The sequence below is a fragment of the Salmo salar genome, chromosome 01 (genome assembly GCF_965601325.2).
Source record: "Salmo salar chromosome 01, fSalSal1, whole genome shotgun sequence".
Taxonomy (NCBI): Eukaryota; Metazoa; Chordata; class Actinopteri; order Salmoniformes; family Salmonidae; genus Salmo; species Salmo salar.
Genome location: NC_138291.1, coordinates 94,641,988 through 94,662,825, shown reverse-complemented (window position 1 = coordinate 94,662,825; position 20,838 = coordinate 94,641,988). Strand labels below are relative to the sequence as shown.

At 44.6% G+C, this 20,838-nt stretch overlaps 1 protein-coding gene across 1 annotated transcript in view; it reads right to left on the bottom strand.

The window, feature by feature from the left end:
- Positions 1 to 321: 321 nt before the first annotated feature.
- The window catches only part of LOC106610563 (cdc42 effector protein 4), a 33,702-nt gene continuing 13,185 nt past the window's right edge, over positions 322 to 20,838 (bottom strand). Inside the window, exon 2 of the mRNA XM_014209951.3 lies at positions 322 to 6,192. Within this exon, the coding sequence (XP_014065426.1) occupies positions 4,948 to 5,982 (1,035 nt within the window). The 5' untranslated portion in view covers positions 5,983 to 6,192 and the 3' untranslated portion in view covers positions 322 to 4,947. The remainder of the gene's footprint in view (positions 6,193 to 20,838) is intronic.

Below are 20,838 nucleotides of genomic sequence, written 5' to 3'. Positions count from 1 at the left end.
TAGAGAATGTCATTACCAATGATCTGTATAGCAGATATAATTTAAACTGAGGTTTATTTGGTAAGAAACACAGATTGGCTGTATTTTTATGTCTAACTGTATGAGAAGTGTGTGGACTTGATGGAGAGGAGCATCTCTGTCAACACTGAGTGTGAATACCAGCGTCTTACACAAGTTCCACCTCAGCCCCTTATGCTGCTAACTGCATAAATAAAAACGTGAACTGACTTGTTCAAGTATTTTCTCTATGAAACAGGTTCCCATAGGGACAGATAGACAACATAACACAGAATACGAAATAAGCCACAACACCGCTCCAGGTAAAGATTACCAACTTTCTTTTTATTGAAAAATATAGCTGTTATTTCAATAGAGGACGTGTGAGGGAGGTAAATACACTGAACGAAAACATAAACACAAAATGTAAAGTATTGGTCCCATGTTTCATGAGCTGAAACAAAAGATCCCAGAAATGTTCCATACGCACAAACTTTCTCTCAATTTTGTGCACAAATTTGTTAACCTCCCTGTTAGTGAGCATTTATCCTTTGACAAGATAATCCATTCACCTGACAGGGGTGGAATATCGAGAAGCTGATTAAACAGCCAGATCATTACACAGATGCACCTTGTGCTGGGGAAAATAAAAGGCCACTGAAATGTGCACACAACACAATGCCACAGATGTCTCAAGTTTTGAGGAAGCGTGCAATTAGCATGCTGACTGCAGGAATGTCCACCAGAGCTGTTGCCAGAGATTGAATGTTAATTTGTCTACCATAAGCCATCTCCAACGTTGTTTTAGAGAATTGGGCAGTATGTCTAACCGGCCTCACAACCGCATACCACGTATATGGCATTGTGTAGGCAAGCGGTTTGCTGATGTCAACGTTGTGAACAGAGTTCCCCATGGTGGTGGTGGGGTTATGGTATGGGCAGGCATAAGCTACAGTTTAATTAATTTCATTTTAAATCGATGGAAATTTTTATGTACAGAGATACCGTGACGGCCCATATTGAGGCCCGTTTCTTTTTAAGGTATCTCTGACCTTCGCAGTCATGAAATCCATAGATTAGGGCCTAATGAATTTATTTCAACTGACTGATTTCCTCATGAACTATAACTAAGTGAAATCTTTGAAATTGTTGCATGTTATATTTATATTTTTGTTCAGTATATATGTATACACAGTAGAATGAGAAAGAAAAGTAGCACATACCTGGCATAAAAACTAGCCACAGAGTAGAAAAAAATAAAACACTCTCCAGCTGAACCTTTAAGCCAGTTCTTTTTCACAATCCCTTCCCCTTGTATGACTCCTCCTCCACCCCCCACCCCCCCCCCAACAGGCATCAGGCCAGGGCACTGAAATCTTCTTGTGGTTAAAACCCACTTTACTTTCTGATGTCTCTTCAATAGCGTCACTATGCCATAATGCCTATAACAAACATAGTAATAGTCACTGTTTTTCATGGATGGCACCATTAGTGTTTATCTACTTCACTTCAGTAGCAAATAAAATGGTGGTGGACAGGTATGAGTGTTTTGATAGAAAATTAAAAGGTTCTTTATAAAGTGTCCCGGCATTGGTGAAGAACAGCTAAGGGATTGCAGCAGTTTAACCCACTTTCCATAGACAGATTCTACAACAATGGAACAAGCAACTGAGTTTAAAACAATAAAAACATAAAAGAAATCCCAAATTTGGCCCATTTACAAATGAACAGTGTGAGAGGCCTGAGATTTAAGTTCCCTGTACTGCTGTAGCCCGTAAATGTTTCCTTCAAACATCAAGACTCAATATGACATGTCAGAGGATGATTACATACATACTTGGCACATTTACACCTGGTCATTTTAATCTCTGAACCGATCTCCCTTTAATACAGACATGTACACATGGAATTCTAACATACATAGCATGAATATATGGCTGAGTGATGTCACATCCTGCCTAGCATTAGGCTACTCCCCTGACCTAATACCATTGGATAATGTGTTCCCCTCTCCAAACAACACCATAACAGGGAACAGTGTCACATATGGCACAAATGTAATTTTCTCTCACTCAAGCATAAAGTCAATAGATTATGGTACTTTCAAGACAACTCGGAACTCTGAGGAAAAAACTATGTCAAATCGTGACATCAGTGATCTTCCAGTCGGAAAATAAAATCAGTTTTAGAAAGACGCCCGAGTTTCCGACTTGGATGACTGTTCAAAATGATTTTCCCAGTCAGACCTAGTTCAGAGATTCCCAGTTGTTTTGAACACGACAATACTCAGGGATCCAGGAAGGCGTGAACAGGGACTTCCTGCTTTACTTTAACAGATTAGATTTTTGTCTGACCAAATAAATGAGAGGGAGGGGGGAACCTATAGTCACACTCTATTCATCCTAAATGGCACCCTATTCCCAATATAGTGCACTACTTTTGTCCAGAGCCTTATGGGCCCTGGTCAAAAGTAGTGCGCTATATAGGGAATAGGGTACCATTTGGGATGCAAATACTGTAGCAGCAATCTAAAGGAAAAGGGAACAGGCGTGCCTGCCATTTCCTTTCCCAAACATATGACTCATGAATGGATGAGTCGTTGGTTTGGTTACCGACCAATCAGCCAACAGAGTTCATGAATGAGAGGGTGGAGGGAAGCCAGAGGGTGTGCTGATTCAATCTGCTCCTACAGTATGTTTATGAATGAGAGGGTGGAGGGAGGGAAGCCAGAGGGTGTGCTGATCCTACAGTATGTTTATGAACGAGAGGGTGGAGGGAAGCCAGAGGGTGTGCTGATTCAACCTGCTCCTACAGTATGTTTATGAATGAGAGGGAAGCCAGAGGGTGTGCTGATCTAATCTGCTCCTACAGTATGTTTATGAATGAGAGGGAAGCCAGAGGGTGTGCTGATTCAACCTGCTCCTACAGTATGTTTATGAATGAGAGGGAAGCCAGAGGGTGTGCTGATCTAATCTGCTCCTACAGTATGTTTATGAATGAGAGGGAAGCCAGAGGGTGTGCTGATTCAATCTGATCCTACAGTAGCCAGGTCTGCGTGGCACAATGGAGAGAGGAGGGTAATATTGTCATTTATAACTAGTGTTCTACTATTACTGATACCTTCCTCCCTTCAAACTCCTCTCTTTCTCCTGATCCTACAAGCCTGGGGTGAGTAGGGGGGGGAAGAGATGACCACATAGATATGACAGTCTACTGTACGGTCACTAGTCTTGTTCACAACCACCATCTCTGCTCCTGTGAGTTATGTATTTGTTTTCATCTGTTTCTAAACATTTGTACAATAAAAGCACTACTGGTCATGAAAGCTTCTACAAAAAGGCCATTTATTTTCAAAATGTTCATTTTTTTCTATTTAATAATAAGTCAAGTTAATTTAAAACATTTACATGGAAACAAAACAAAGATTTTATATGTACAATAGTTAGTGTTTTAGGGAGTGAACTATGTTGCTACACCTTGGCAGTGCTTGCAGGGGATATATGACTGAGTCCATTGATCTAAGCTAAAGTGCCATGGACTCACGGCCAAACCCAAACCTAGCCTAATCAACTCCAAAGCTAAGGCTTAAATTGGCTCACTGAGTAGGCTAGTACGTTAGGCTTTAGAACAACTAAAGATCACCAAAATCCAACCTTTAACTAAATTCCTCCAATCAACATGGTGACTTAAAACAGTGCACAATATGATCTACCCCTTATTAGAAGTAGTTATTAGATAACAAATGAAACAAGCTAACTGTTGGATCATTTAGGACTTCAGAGTGTGTTGGCTGTATAGAGTATGTCTAGTGAACAGGACAATAAAGCTGACTAATGGTTGGAATAATGAACAACCAAGTTGTGCCATTGATTAAGAACCTGAAGACCAACTTATCAATTCTGAATGTAGTAAACATAGTAGAAGCCACCTTTATTTACCCTTTGAACATTAACAAAACCAATATTTTAACTGCATCTCACCTCACTCAACACACACATACACATACAATCCATTCAATGCCCCAAAGAATGCTGGGATACATTTCACTTCCTTTCTCCAAAGCAGTGTGGAAATATACAGTTCAGTCCGTGACCTCACATGACTCTACACCTCACGCATTACACCTCCATCTGGGTGATCAACAGTTAATGCTTCGACCTCTGTGACCTCTGTCAATCTCCATATGTCCGCTTTCAAAGAATGTGATAATCAGTGTCATGACCGCTGGTTGGTTTTCCCTTACCTAATAATGCGCAATAAGGAATATGCCAGTACTGTAGCCAGGACTGTAGCTATGGTAAACATGAAGGGAAATCCTCTGAATGGAAAGACAATGGTGGCGTGGGTGGGATATGGTTCTTGTTGAATATGAGTGGATATAAGGGTTGATCCCCTTATAAGGAGAAACACACTTTAAATGACATATTGGAACTGTGGGATTAGATCATCATAACGGCAGATCATAGTTCTACAAAAAGAATCCCTCAAACCAATAACTGGTGTCTCAGAGTTGCAGTGTGTGTGTGGGGGGGTGTGTGTGTGTGTGAGTGAGAGAGTTAGTGGTCGACACGGAATTCTGTAATGGGCTGGAGAAATGGACTCATGGGACAGGCATTTACATTTCCAACTGTGGGACAAACACACACACACACACACACACACACACACACACACACACACACGAGTAAATAAGGTTAAATAACAGATGGTGTATGGGTATTCCTGATCCAGGAGGTATAGCAGAACTGGGTGTCCCCGTATAGAAGTTCTCAGGATAGATCCATATGTAGGGATTTGTGCGGTCTTTACCGTGCTCCCAACCCCTCCCAGACTTATTATAGCTTCAAAACTCATTAAAAATAATTATCTCCTTCGGTGACCTCACAAACCACGTTCTGGTGTCTTTATTAACCACGTTCTATGGTGGTGACATTACAGCCCTGTTCTGTTTTACACCCTGATCTCATCATCATCCTCATCCATGAAGGAGAAGTCTTTATCGTCCTCCCCTCCAGCCCCCCGAGAGCTGTACTTGGCGCTGTCCGTGTCCCCCTCCTGCAGGTGGAGGAGTGGTTTCTCCTCAAGAGCCGCAGAGCCGGAGGAGGACACGGAGCAGCTGTCCAGGTGGCTGTGGGGGTGGTAGTTCCTGCGAGGGGTGTAGAGGGGGTCGGCCATGATCTTCTGCTGAGGATAGGTGCGTGGGGGCCTGACTGGAGGCTGTAGATCCACCTGGTCCTCGATCTCATCCTCCGTGGTGGGAGGGCTAAAGGGGGGTGACCCGCGGCCCTCGCTGCCCTTCCCCTCCTCGTACCCCAGGTCGTCTTCCTCCCAGCCCTTCTTTTCCATGACGCTGAGGATGTCCCCCAGCATGGAGGGTCCCAGGTCAATGTGGAATGACATGATGGACTCCGCATGCTTCATCCCGCCACCCCGAGGATGTGACGGGGGCAGGTCAGTCAGTTCTCCAAAGTTACGCTCGTCAAACTCTAGATCCAGCATCGCCATGGCACCGTTGACTGGATTGCTGATTCCATCGACCTCGGGCAGCTTCTTCAGAGGGCTGGAGGAGACGCTCTTGGGCATCTGCTGACCACCGCCCATCCTGACCACGTCCTCGTCATTGAGGTAGGGCAGGGAGATGGCGTTCTTCACAAAGTTTGGCGAGCCACCGGGGGGCGCCAACGAGTTGTTCTTGTACATGTCACCGCGGTTCACCGACTGGGAGCGCTTGCTGCTCCTAAAGGTTCGGGACAGCAGGCCTGGTTTGGGTCCAGGGGAGCTCTGCTGGACCTCTGGACCTTGTTCTTTAGGGGGCTCCCCAGACCGGGTACTTAGAAAAGAGGTGTCCCCGAAGGCGTCCCCGCCACGACCCACATGCATGGTGTGTCTGAAGTCCCCCAGTGGGGCGCTGATCATCTCCGCAGTCAGGTCGGCCCGGGAGCGACGCTTGGACTGGTTCGAGGTTAGCTGCTTGAGAATAGGCATGGTGATGTCTGATGAAGTCTGATTTAATACGCCACAAGACCAGAAACACCTGATTGGTGCTGAGAGTTATGTGATATTTGTGTCTTTCTCACATTTAATAGTAAACTGTGTTGTCAAGGCAAGGATTGATCCACATCTCTAGAGTACACAGCCATTGTGGTCCTTCAAACAGCTACGGTGAGTTCTGGTCCAGATAATCCCCAAATCAACCTAAGGGAAAAACAGAAGAGAGGACACATTAAAATCACATTGCAAGAACCATGCAAACCAACTCAGATCCTCAAAGTTGGCATGGAAACTAACTATAACACAGAGTAGCTTTGTAATTTTATTCCTTTGGAGAACAAGCACATGACACATGACAGTAAACAATCTATTTCCAATAGCTGCGGACTGCGTCTGCGGCCAGAATCTAGACAACTTTGTCGCTCTGCCTCAAATGTGGAAACTTTTTTTGCCAGGCCGGGGCTTTGAAATGAAACCTCCAGTTGAGTGGTTCCAAACTCTAGGGGGACAAAAGGTAGGTATTCTGGAATTTTTATTTCACCAAGTAGGCTAGTTGAGAACAAGTTCTCATTTGCAACTGCGACCTGGCCAAGATAAAGCATAGCAATTCGACACATACAACAACACAGAGTTACACATGGAATAAACAAAACATACAGTCAATAATACAGTAGAACAAAAGAAAACAAAAAGTCTATATACAGTGAGTGCAAATGAGGTAAGATAAGGTAATAAATAGGCCATGGTGGCGAAGTAATTACAATATAGCAATTAAACACTGGAATGGTAGCTGTGCAGAAGATGAATGTGCAAGTAGAGATACTGGGGTGCAAAGGAGCAAGATAAATAAATAAATACAGTATGGGGATGAGGTAGGTAAATAGATTGGCTGTTTACAGATGGGCTATGTACAGGTGCAGTGATCTGTGAGCTGCTCTGACAGCTGGTGCTTATAGCTAGTGAGGGAGATATGAGTCTCCAGCTTCAGAGATTTTTGCAGTTTGTTCCATGAAGTAGAGGGGGTGAAGTAGAGGGGGTGGAGGTGGGACTTAAGTTCTTTCTCACTTAACTGGAACTCTAACATTTCTCTGCCTGAACTAAAAGTACTTTTTAAAACAGGGGGAAACACGTTTCAAGTCATCGGAATACATTTTTCATGCAAATGCTTGTCTTTAATAGAACTTCCAAGTTCCCATAAATGCTGAAGTATTGTTTAAAAGCGGCAGCCGGAATATTAATCAGTTGGGCTTTTCAATTTTTAGGAGACGGCTGGCTGTCTGGAGTCCCTGCTTCCACTACAGTACTCTGTTCTACTGCCGCAGTTCTGCAATTCCCATTTGGGCCCATGCCCGCCTCTCTCTCCCTCTCTGCGTCTCTCTCTCTCTCTCTCTCTCCTACATTACCCTACAGTCATAGGATACTGGGAGCTTGAGGGGGCTCCAGCTGCCAGGAATAAAGAGAGGATGAAAAAAACTATGAAGACAGAAGGGTTGGAACAGAATGATACAGGTAGTTATTGACAGTCGATACATTTCTTCTGCAGCTTGGATTCATTTAAAGCAACAGCTCAGAAGTATCGACTGTCAATAACTAACTGTATCATTCTATTCCAACCCTTGTCAGTGACTGACTATCATTCTGTTCTAACCCTTCTGTCAAAGACTGACTATCGTTCTGTTCCAATCCTTTGGTCAGTGACTGACTGTCGTTTTGTTCCAACCCTTCTGTCACTGGCTGACTATCGTTCTGTTCCAACCCTTCTGTCACTGGCAGATTAAAACTCTCTCTGAGTCTCTCCTGCTTGATCTTGGATTTCTCTCTTTCTCACGATTTCCAGACATCTTTAAGCCAATGGGACGTTTGAAGCTTGTACTGTTTTCACACAGCCGTTTTTCTGCAGGTACTGGTTTCTGTGTAAATAATGACCTAAAGAATCTCACGCCCATCAGAGCCTTCTTATATCTATCCCATTAAGCTACATATGGTCCATATGTCACCGGTCACTTGTATTATTGCAACACTCAAAGCATGCTGTGACTGATCATTGTGATCAGAACTTAAGTTGTGATTAGAGTCAGGGGCCCTGATAAGTCTACAGCCCTGCCACGAGGATATCATTTACTGCTTACATGCTCTGGATTTCACAGCAGACACTTTGATCTGCAACCTGGCAGCATTTTGACCTATGACTCAATAAGCCTGATGATATGGGCCATTTCAGAAGCTGATGATACGGGCCGTTTCAAGAGTGTCTACTTACCTAAGCCAATCTGTCTTCGTGTCACCATTGACCCCGCAATGAAATAAGATCTCAAAACATAATGGTGTGGAGTGGACAGTAGCAAAGTTAGCAGCTTTTAATGGGATTAAAGTTACTGTCCCCAGGTAGGCCAGCAGCCAGCAATAAGACCCAGTAGGCACATGGGTAGGCCTAGGTGACGTCAACAAGGGTTTCAATGTGGCTGCTAGGCGCCATCCAATCATTCTCATGTTTTAAAACCACAGCGCACGCGTGCACACACACACACACACACACACACACACACACACACACACACACACACACACACACACACACACACACACACACACACACACACACACACACACACACACACGGCACACCCTCTAGACTCTGTGTATTTGTGTATTCATACCCTCTGGATGAATGGGGCCTCAGGCAAAAATATTCCAAAGCAACGTCACCCTCAAACATTTACATCTCTGACAACAAAGGCCCATTCAACTGAAAAAGCAACTGTAGCAGCAGAGAGAACAGAGGGGGTTTTGAAAGATGATATGTTAACCCAGTTCTTCTCCTTTCAAAGGACAGAACGTCCCTAAGGACAATTCAATGATCTTCTTGTCTGCCTACTGTGGTTTAACCTCTTTATTCAGTACCTTCAGAAAATCTGTCCTCAGTCATAAGGATTGTTAGTGTGTGGGGAGAGGTTTTGCACCCTCAACAAAGAATTCCCCTTTAGACAAACACAAGGACAACTGTATTGACTAAGACTGAGCATGAATACTGCACAAGGGGTTTGGAGAAGTAGAAACTTTGTAATGGAATTTCCCATCTTCACCTTTTCACCAACAACTAAAACACTAGCCATTATGAAGCGCTAACTGCTCCAAAACAACCATACAAATTAGCTCAGCCATCACCGCTTTTGAGGGTCACAATTGTGCAATCTCACATTGTGCTGTTGTGGCTAAGGAAGTCCCTTAAGGAGGCCTAGCTTACTTTACTGCAGAGTGATCCGCCATTACCTATTACATTATTACACAACTCACTATGCATGAGACCACAATCCTCTAGTCAGTTTGCCGGCCCGTCTGCCTCTCTTCTATATGCCGGCCCGTCTGCCTCTCTTCTATATGCCGGCCCGTCTGCCTCTCTTCTATATGCCGGCCCGTCTGCCTCTCTCTCTCATTCAATGTGCAGGCCTACAGTGCTTTCAGAGAGTATTCATACCCATTGACTTCAAGCCGAAATTCAAAATTGATTAAAGAAATCTAAAAATCTCACACATCTACACGCAATACCCCATAATGACAAATTAAATACAGAAATACACTATATATACACAAAAGTATGTGGACACCCCTTCAAATTAGTGGATTTGGTTATTTCAGCCACACCCGTTGCTGACAGGTATATACAATCGAGCACACGGCCATGCAATCTCCATAGATAAACATTGGCAGTAGAATTGCCTTACTGAAGACCTCAGTGACTTTCAACGTGGCACAGTCATAGGATGCTACCTCTCCAACAAGTCAGTTCGTCAAATTTCTGCCCTGCGAGAGCTGCCCTGGTCAACTGTATGTCACGTCCTGACCAGTAATAGGGGTTATTTGTTATTGTAGTTTGGTCAGGACGTGGCAGAGGGTATTTGTTTTATGTGGTTCGGGGTGGTGGTTTGTTTAGTAGGGTATTTGATTTATGTATTCCGGGGGTTTTTGGGCACTGTTCTATGTTAGTGTATTTCTATGTTCTGTCTAGTCTTTTGTATTTCTATGTTTTGTTAATTGGGGTTGGACTCTCAATTGGAGGCAGGTGTTTTCTAGTTGCCTCTGATTGAGAATCCTATATATAAGTATGTGTTTGTTGAGTACTTTGTGGGAGATTATGCTGTGTATAGCTTTGTGCCTTACCAGCCTGTGATTAGTCGTTGTGTTTTCTTTGTGTACGTGTTTGTTTTGGTTCTCCTTCTTGTCCGTTTATAATAAAGAAGATGAGTGCACATTTCCCCGCTGCATTTTGGTCTAAATACGACGGCAACTGTTACAGAATCTCCCACCAAACAAGGACCAAGCAGCGGGGTAAGGAGCATCGGAACAAGTATATGGACTATCAGGAGAATTGGACCTGGGAGGAAATTCTGGATAGGGCTGGACCATGGCATCAGGCTGGGGATTACCGTCTCCCACCGGAGGACATTGAAGCAGCCAAGGCAGAGCGGCGAAGGTATGAAGCCATATACGCGCCGATAAAGCACGAGAGGCAACCCCAAGACATTTTTTTGGGGGGGCACACAGTTTGGCTGGGCCAAGGGTGAGCCCTAAGCCAGCTACCCGTGCTTATATGCAGGATCGTATGGAGTGGAGGGCGCCGAGTTTTGCAGAAGTGCGCACGATCTCGCCCATACACACGCACAGTCCAGTGCGAGTTATCCTAGCCCCTTGCAGATGCCGTGCTAGAGTGGGCATCCAGCCTGGTAGGAGGATGCCTGCGCAGCGCGTCTGGTCACTGGTGCGCCTCCGAGGACCAGGCTACCCTACGCCCGCTCTACGCACGGAAACCATCAGGCCCCTGCACAGCCCAGTTCGCCCTGTACTAGCACCCCGCTTGTACAGGGTTACTAGTTCCATCCAGCCAGGACCGGTTGTGCAGGAGGTGCGATCGAGACCGCCTGTGCGCCTCCACGACCCAGTATATCCACAGCCAGCATCACGCACCGGGCCTCCAGTGCGTCAGCCCAGTCCGGCTCAGCCTGTTCCCGCTCCCCGCACTAGCCCTGAGGTGCGTGTCCCCAAACTGGAATTTCCAGTACCAGCACCACACATCAGGCTTCCAGTGCGGCAGCCCAGCCTCGAGCGTCCGACAACAGTGCCCCGTCCAGAGCGTCCGACAACAGTGCCCCGTCCAGAGCGTCCGACAACAGTGCCCCGTCCAGAGCGTCCGGTAAGAGTGTCTAGCCCGGAACCGAGTGAGACGGCCCGCAGTCCGGAACCGAGAGAGACGGCCCGCAGTCCGGAACCGAGAGAGTCTGCCCGCAGTCCGGAACCGAGTGAGTCTGCCCGCAGTCCGGAACCGAGTGAGTCTGCCCGCAGTCCGGAACCGAGTGAGTCTGCCCGCAGTCCGGAACCGAGTGAGTCGGCCCGCAGTCCGGAACCGAGTGAGTCGGCCCGCAGTCCGGAACCGAGTGAGCTGGCCCGCAGTCCGGCAAGAAGGACCTTGGTCATGGAGGTGACCAAGAATGCAACGACCACTCTGACAGAACTACATAGTTCCTTGGCTGAGATGGGAGAACCTGCCAGAAGGACAAGTCTCTACCACGCTTCACCAATCTGGCCTTTATGGGAGAGTGGCCAGACAGAAGCCAACCCTGAGAAAAAGGCACGACAGCATGCCTGGATTTTCCAAAAATGTATGTGAAATTCTGAGCGCATAAGCCAAAAGATTCTGTGGTCTGATGAGATAAACATTTAACTCGTTGTCTTGAATGACAGGCCCAGCTCATTACCCGTCTAACACCATCCCTACCGTGAAGAATGGCGGTGGCAGCATCATGCTATGGTGATGCTTTTCAGCGACAGCAACTGGGAGACTGGTAAGGATAGAGGGAACAATGAATGGAGCCAAATACAGGAAAACCTTGAGAACCTGCTTCAGAGTGCAAACAACTTTAGACCGGGGGTGAAGATGTACATTCCAATAGGACAATGACACCAAGCATACAGCTAAAGCAATGCTGGAATAGCTGCCTGAACAAGAATGTGAAAGTCCTTGAGTGGCCCAGCCAAAGCAAAGACTTGAATCCCATTGAAAATCTGTGGAAAGACTTGAAGATAGATGTGGAGAAGCAGTGAACAACGGATTTAAGAGGTTGAGAATCTGAAAGGAAGAAAATCCCCAAATCCAGATTTGCAAAGCTGATACAGACATACCTAAGATGATTCAAAAGGTGTAATCACTGTCAAAGGTTCTTCTACAAAGTGTTGACTCAGGGGTGTGAATACTTACAGTACCAGTCAAAAGTTTGGACACACCTACTCATTCCAGGGTTTTTCTTTATTTGTACTATTTTCTACATTGTAGAATAATAGTGAAGACATCAAAACCATGAAATAACAGATATAGAATCATGTAATAACCAAAAAAGTGTTAAAACAAAATATATTTTATGAGATTCTTCAAAGTAGGCACCCTTTGCCTTGATGACAGCTTTGCACACTCTTGGGATTCTCTCAACCAGCTTCATGAGGTACCCTGGAACGCATTTCAATTAACAGGTGTGCCAGGTTAAAAGGACATTTGTGGAATTTCTTTCCTTCTTAACCTGTTATGGCTAGGGGGCAGTATTTTCACGGCCGGATAAAAAACGTACCCGATTTAATCTGATTATTACTCCTGCCCAGAAACTAGAATATGCATATAATTATTAGCTTTGGATAGAAAACACTCCAAAGTTTCTAAAACTGTTTGAATGGTGTCTGTGAGTATAACAGAACTCATTTGGCAGGCCAAAACCTGAGAAGATTCCATGCAGGAAGTGCCCTGTCTGACAATTTCTTGGCCTTCTAAATTATCTCTATCCATTACAGGGGATCTCTGCTGTTACGTGACACTTCCTACGGCTCCCATGGGCTCTCAGAAGGTGGCAAAAAGCTGAATCGTGGCTTTGCAGGCTCTGGCTGAAAAAAAGTAGCGCGTTTGGGTAGTGGCTGGTCACAGTACTGTGAGACTCAGGCTCGTGCCCGAGTCGACCCCATGATTGTTTTCTTTCGTCTGTTTACCTAAACGCAGATTCCCGGTCGGAATATTATCGCTTTTTTACGAGAAAAATGGCATAAAAATTGATTTTAAACAGCGGTTGACATGCTTCGAAGTACGGTAATGGAATATTTAGAAATCTTTTGTCACGAAATGCGCCATGCTCGTGACCCTTATTTACACTTCGGATAGTGTCTTGAACGCACGAACAAAACGCCGTTATTTGGATATAACAATGGATTATTTTGAACCAAACCAACATTTGTTATTGAAGTAGCAGTCCTGGGAGTGCATTCTGACAAAGAACACCAAAGGTAATCAAACTTTTCTAATAGTAAATCTGACTTTGGTCAGGGCTAAACTTGGTGGGTGTCTAAATAGCTAGCCGTGATGGCTGGGCTATCTACTCAGAATATTGCAAAATGTGCTTTCACCGAAAAGCTATTTTAAAATCGGACACCTCGATTGCACAAAGGAGTTCTGTATCTATAATCCTTAAAATAATTGTTATGTTTTGTGTGAACGTTTATCGTGAGTAATTTAGTAAATTCACCGGAGGTTTGCTAGTTCTGAACGTCACATGCTAATGTAAAAAGCTGTTTTTTGATATAAATATGAACTTGATTGAACAAAACATGCATGTATTGTATAACATAATGTCCTAGGTGTGTCATCTGATGAAAATCATCAAAGGTTAGTGCTGCATTTAGCTGTGGTTTTGTTTTTTGTGACATATGCTAGCTTGAAAAATGGGTGTCTGATTATTTCTGGCTGGGTACTCTGCTGACATAATCTAAATTTTTGCTTTCGCTGTAAAGCCTTTTTGAAATCGGACAGTGTGGTTAGATAAAGGAGAGTCTTGTCTTTAAAATGCTGTGAAATAGTCATATGTTTGAAAAATTGAAGTTTTTGTATTTTTGAGGAATTTGTAATTCGCGCCACGCCTATCATTGGATATTGGAGCAGGTGTTCCACTAGCGGAATGTCTAGATGTAAGAGGTTAATGCGTTTGAGCCAGTCAGTTGTGTTGTAACAAGGTAGTGGTGGTATACAGAAGATAGCCCTATTTGGTAAAAGACCAAGTCAATATCATTGCAACTCAAATAAGCAAAGAGAAATGACAGTCCATCATAACTTTAAAACATGAAGGTCAGTCAATCCGGAAAATCTCAAGAAATTTCAAGTGCAGTCGCAAAAACCATTAAGCGCTGATGAAACTGGCTCTCATGAGGACCGATACAGGAAGGGAAGACCCAGAGTTACCTCTGCTGCAGAGGATAAGTTCATTAGAGTTAACTGCACCTCAGATTGCTGCCCAAATAAATGAGTCAGAGTTCAAGAAACAGACATCTCAACATCAACTGTTTAGAGGAGACTGCATGAACCAGGCCATCATGGTTAAATTGCTGCAAAGAAACCACTACTAAATGACACCAATAAGAAGAGACTTGCTTGGGCCAAGAAAGACGAGCAATGGAAACTAGACTGGTGGAAATCTGTCCTTTGGTCTGATGAGTCCAAATTTGAGATTTTTGGTTCCACCTGTCGTGTCTGTGTCAGACTCAGAGTAGGTGAACGGATGATCTCCACATGTGTGGTTCCCACCATGAAGCATGGACGAGGTAGTGTGATGGTGCTCTGCTGGTGACACTGTCTGTGATTTATTTAGAATACAAGGCACACTTAACCAGCATGGCTACAGCTGCATTCTGCAGCGATACGCCATCCCATCTGGTTTGCGCTTAGTGGGACTATCATTTGTTTTTCAATAGGACAATGACCCAACACACCTCCAGACTGTGTAAGGGCCATTTCCCCAAGAAGAAAAGTGATGGAGTGCTGCATCAGATGACTTGGCCTCCACAATCACCCAACCTCAACCCAATCGAGATTATTTGGGATGAGTTGGACCGCAAGTGCTCAGCACATGTGGAAACTCTTTCAAGACTGTTGGAAAAGCATTCCAGGTGATGCTGGTTGAGAGAATGCCAACAATGTGCAAAGCGGTCATCAAAATATATTTTGATATATATGATATACGGCGTTATCTTTTGCTTTAAATGTAATGTAAGTGCCTTAATGTCTTTACTCTTCCTGGGGTCTAATGGGGATCCCTAATACATAGAAAGAGGGCTGTTAAACAGGGCTAACACAGAACTAGGGTTATACATAGAAATAGGGCTGTCAAAAGTATTGCACTATGTAGAGAATAGGGTGCCATTTGGCAGTGGTTCTTAAACCTCTCCTTGGGGACTCCCAAACAATTGTATTGTAGCCCTGAACTAGCACACCTGATTCACCTAGACAAAGGCTTGATGATTAGTTGAATTAGGTCTGCTAGCTGTGGAATAGATCAAATACATGGACCGGCTGGGGCTCCCAGAGGAGAGGGTTCAGAACCAGTGCCATATGGGACACAGTCTGTGTCTCAGTCCCTGCATATTGGGCTCAGAGGGGAAAACAACAACTGCTACACTAGAGGGGGAATGGAATACGTTAGAAAACATACATTGGATGTGATGCATCATTAGAAAACATTCATACTCAGGATAAAAGACCTCCGTGTGTACTCTTTTAATAACAAAAAGGCCCAAACCTCACACCTTGGGTCACTATAGGAAATGGCCCTTAAGGGCCCCAGTGTGTGTTTGAGAGAAGTGTCTTACCACTTGGCCCCATTACAATTACATCCATTCAAATACAGTTCCCACTATCCATAGCCACAGTCAAAATTGTCTATGTTGTAAAAATGTATGGAAAGAAAAATTAATTTAAGGTTAGGCATAAGGTTAGCAGTGTGGTTAAGGTTAGGTTTAAAATCAAATTTTAAGAGAAATTGTAGAAATAGGCAGGGTTTAGGACTTTGTGGCTGTGGTAACTAGTGGCGACGTTTCGTTACAGATGTAGGATCTTCATTTGATCACTTTAGTTGCTGTTAATTTTCCTGCACCGCAGGAAATTAACATTTGTAGTGCATTTTAGTTTTAAAAAGGTGTCTAAAGTTATCAATAGCCACTTTGAATACATTGATTTGCCCAGATTTTTTTTTTAATCAACCCCTACAAAAATTTCCATTGATTTCATTTAACATAATAATTCACACTTCCTGGCGCTGCAGGATTATTTTCCTGCTGTAGGAGACTGGCTCAAATTACGATTCTAAATCTGTATGCGTTAACGTAAATATAAATCATGCAAGCTATACGAAGCTACAGTACATACACAACCCACAAGCAATTCAAAACAACCTTCCAAACTGCTTGCTTATTTGTAGCACCTTCATTGGGGTGGCAGGTAGCCTAGTGGTTTGGACTAGTAACCAAAAGGTTGCAAGATCGAATCCCTGAGCTGACAAGGTAAAAATCTGTCGTTCTGCGCCTGAACAAGGCTGCTTTCGCATTTTGTTTCCTTGTCGCGGCACTAATGAATATCACGATACTGGTATCGTCCCGGCCCTTCAGTTTACGTTGAGCATTAACTAGACTGCAAGAAAAATATTAGTAAAAAGGAAAGCCATTTGCTTCTTTGCCTAGGATGTCATGCATGGGTAAGAGTAGTCACTGGGGAATCCACTGAGCCCAGCTGTATGGCCCATAATATGCTGCTCTACACACAAATACAGTGGTTCTAAGAACACCTCTGGGAGCTGGATTCCATCACAGTGATCTTTCAAATGCTGCTCACAGCTGGACTAGTCGAGAAGGCCAGGCAGCCCATGCTAGCTAGAATTCCACAGCTACACTCCAGACTTAAAGAAACACACATGACATCACAAAATCTGTGTTTAACTTCAAATACGGTCTCCAAATTAATTTCAGCAACTACTTAAATGAGAGAATTAATAGGATGTGCGCTCTATTTTGCCCTTCTTCAATCTGTGTTTTGAATCTGAGCATCATGCAAAAGCATTAGCCTAGCCAGAGATGGTGTCTTTATGTAACAAACTTTAAGCACTCAAAGCATCATGACACCAGATCCAACTGGCAGTAAGGTCTATGAATGATTAACAACATCTTATGTCGCCCTCAGCCCCAGGGCACCGACAGAGAGGATATTTTCTACTCATAGCATGGTTCCAGGAACTGTGGTGGATGCATAACGTGCAGGGCCGGCTCTAGCCTTTTGCAGGACCCAAGCGAGACTTGGTGGGCAAAACATTTTAGTGCCTCCCACCCTTGATGGCGGAGAGAAAAACGTAAGTTTTAAAGTGAATTTCCTGCAATTCTACTCATTTTGCCATGACGTATGCTATGTTAATGATATCTGATTGAGTGTGACTAACAAAATCAATGGGGGCCCCCCTGGAGGTCAGGGCTCTGCGTGTCTGGTCGGTATTCTTAGCAGCCTGGGGCCCTCGGTGACTGCTTATGCCAGGTGCCAGCTCTGGTAACGTAGCCAGCCCAGAAGAGCTAGGCGTGTCCCTATACTGTGAGTCAGGCACATCCCCATCGACCTCTTACTCTGCTAATCCTCCTGGTTCACAAGCCACAATCCTCCAACTATGTTCCACACAGATTACGCTCTTCACACCCTCTCTTCCTCAGAGTATGCACACACATAAGAGGATTGGGAAATGTCATCCATGTAGCCAAGTCAAGTCAATCTTCCATCGCTCCTTCCTTTCACAGCTAGACTACCTAGGAGAGAAACAAGCACACACTGCAGTCCAAAACCATGCTAGTTTTATTTTGGGGTCCTTTTAATTTTTCAAAAGGAAAGCCTGAGAGAGAACATGACTTATTCACTAGGTGGAAGGGAGGGTACTGGTTGTGTAATGTAAATAGAGTTGGATATTTTGTGGATCTTACACAACTGCAGAGTCACTAATGTATGCCCAGTTAGATATTCAATTCTAACTGGGCATAGTCACATTTTAGTATATATTAACAATGTCATAGGCTGTTAACTGTTAATAAGAAATAAATAAACAGCTGACATGCTTGCGCCATAAGTTGCTAGCTTTATATCACCACAAAAATCAATTTTCCTTTCAGTGTTCCACAACCATCACTCATACCACATGTTCCCAATGTGTCAGCCATGTTTGTGCAACTATTTCAAATCAAATCGTATTTGTCACATGCGCCGAATACAACAGGTGTAGACCTTACCATGAAATGCTTACTTACAAGCCCTCAACCAACAACGCAGTTAAGAAAAATCAGAGTTAAGAAAATATTTACTAAAAAGTAAAATAGCAACAAAATAACAATAACGAGGCTTTATACAGAGCGTGCCGGTACAGAGTCAACGTGCGGGGGCACAAATTAGTCCCGGTAATTGAGGTAACATGTACATGTAGAAAGGGGTGGGGTAAAGTGACTATGCATAATAAACAGCGAGTAGCAGCAGCGTAAAAAGGGGGGGGGGGGGGGGGGCAGTGCAAATAGTCCGGGTAGCCATTTGAATAGCTGTTCAGCAGTCTTATGGCTTGGGGGTAGAAGCTGTTGAGAAGCCTTTTAGACCTAGACTTGGCGCTCCGGTATCGCTTGCCATGCGGTAGCAGAGAAAACAGTCTGACTAGGGTGGCTGGAGTCTTTGACAATTTTCAGGGCCTTCCTCTGATACCGTCTGGTATAGAGGTCCTTGGCCCCGGTGATGTACTGGGCCATACGCACTACCCTCTGTAGTGCCTTGCGGTCGGAGGCCGAGCATTTGCCATACCAGGCTGTGATGCAACCAGTCGGGATGTTCTCGATGGTGCAGCTATAGAACTTTATGAGGAGCTGAGGACATATGCCAAAACTTTTCAGTCTCCCGAGGGGGAAAAGGCATTATTGTCCCCTCTTCACGACTGTCTTGGTGTGTTTGGAACCATGATAGTTTGCTGGTGATATGGACACCAAGGAACGTGAAGCTCTCAACCTGCTCCACTACAGCCCCATGGATGAGAATAGGGGCGTGCCGGTCCCTCTTTCCTGTAGTCCACGATCATTTCCTTTGTCTTGATCACACTGAGGGAGAGGTTGTTGTCCTGGCACCACACCACCAGGTGTCTGACCACCTCCCTGTAGGCTGTCTCATCATTGTCGGTGATCAGGCCTACCACCGTTTTGTTGTTGGCAAACTTAATGATGGTGTTCGTGCTTGGCCACTCAGTCATGAACAGGGAGTACAGGAGGGGACTAAGAACGCACCCCTGAGGGGCCCCCATGTTGAGGCTCAGAGTGGCAGATGTGTTGTTGCCTACCCTTACCAACTGGGGCGGCACGTCAGGAAGTCCAGGATCTAGTTGCAGAGGGAGGTGTTTAGTCCCAGGGTTCTTAGTTTAGTGATGAGCTTTGAGGGAACTATGATGTTGAACGCTGAGCTGTAGTCAATGAATAGCATTCTCACGTAGATGTTCCTTTCTGTCCAGGTGGGAAAAGGCAGTGTGGAGTGCAATAGAGATTGCGTCATCTGTGGATCTGTTGGGGCGGTATGCAAATTGGAGTGGGTCTAAGGTTTCTGGGATGATGGTGTTGATGTGAGCCATGACCAGCCTTTCAAAGCACTTCATGGCTACAGATGTGAGTGCTACGGGCCAGTAGTCATTTAGGCAGGTTACCTTTGTGTTCTTGGGCACAGGGACTATGGTGGTCTGCTTCATGGGCTAACACTGTAATTCTGTTAGACATTGTATATATTACATTATGCATGTTAAGTTATTATCACATGTGGACGGTGCCTTGTTCTGTTCATGTGCTGCATTGTGGTGGTAGGGTCTGGAGGAACCAGGTTACCAGAGGATAACCATTCCACTGTGAAGGCTAAAGTCCTGCTAAACTTTCCACCTAAAGCTTGTAGACTCAAGCCTGTGTGTTCATTACTGTTGATTTGGCAAAATATTTAAGGCTACGTGATGTTGTTGTCCTAAAAAAAAGCCTCTCTATATTCCAAAAGACATATCCATGTATTCTTACAACAAGAGTGAAACACTACAACTAGACTAATCCATTTAACCAATGATAGCATCCCTGTTTTGTTTAACTTTGAACTGGTAAATCCCCCATCCCTCCCCCATTGTTCACACGCCTTGAGAAATGTCTCACTGTGAACTCAATCCCACCCCCTTCAACTCACAACACTTCATCCATGTCTAAACTATTTACCCATCATCCTCTACTCTGAGCACAGTGTGAACTCATGACCTCCTCCTCATCTCTTCACCAGGCCCTGGGCTAAAACCATGCAGCTTACACTACAGGTTAAGTATCTTCATGTTTTGATGCATAGACCTATTCCTTCCTGCAAGTTAAATACAAACCATCCAATTTCCAGGAAATGTCCAACCATATCCTATATATAGTGAATTCAGGGTGGTGTACGTAGGCAGTGTTGTAGAATGATGTCAATATCATTTGAATTATATTCTGATAATGGCCATGTAAACAGAACAGTCATTCTGGACACAGGCTAACCCACTGTTTCAGTGTCACATGTACAGAAATAATTATCATAGTCACCATAACCCATTGTTCCAGTTTCTCTTTATAACCAATGGGTTGGTATGTTATCTGATAGGGCGGCCTTCATATGACTAATGAGAGTGAGAAAGCGCTACGGAAGGAGAAAGAAAGAGAAATGGAAAGATACCCCTCCGTATATTGTGAAATGCTGTTGTTGTCAGCTCCTGGTCCACCCTGAAGTGTCTAACTATCAGCAAACAGACTCTCCTGGAGGGAGGGAGGGAGGGAGGGAGGGAGGGAGGGAGGGAGGCATGGTACTACTTTGCCGTCTCACACTCCCTGCCCAGAAGGAGTGCATGCCAACGCTGTGAACCAACACAGGCTTTTACACAGGCTGTCCTCCAAGCCCTGCATGGAGCATTTCCAAACTGTCATTAGCCCCTACAGAGAGGCACAGAGGGG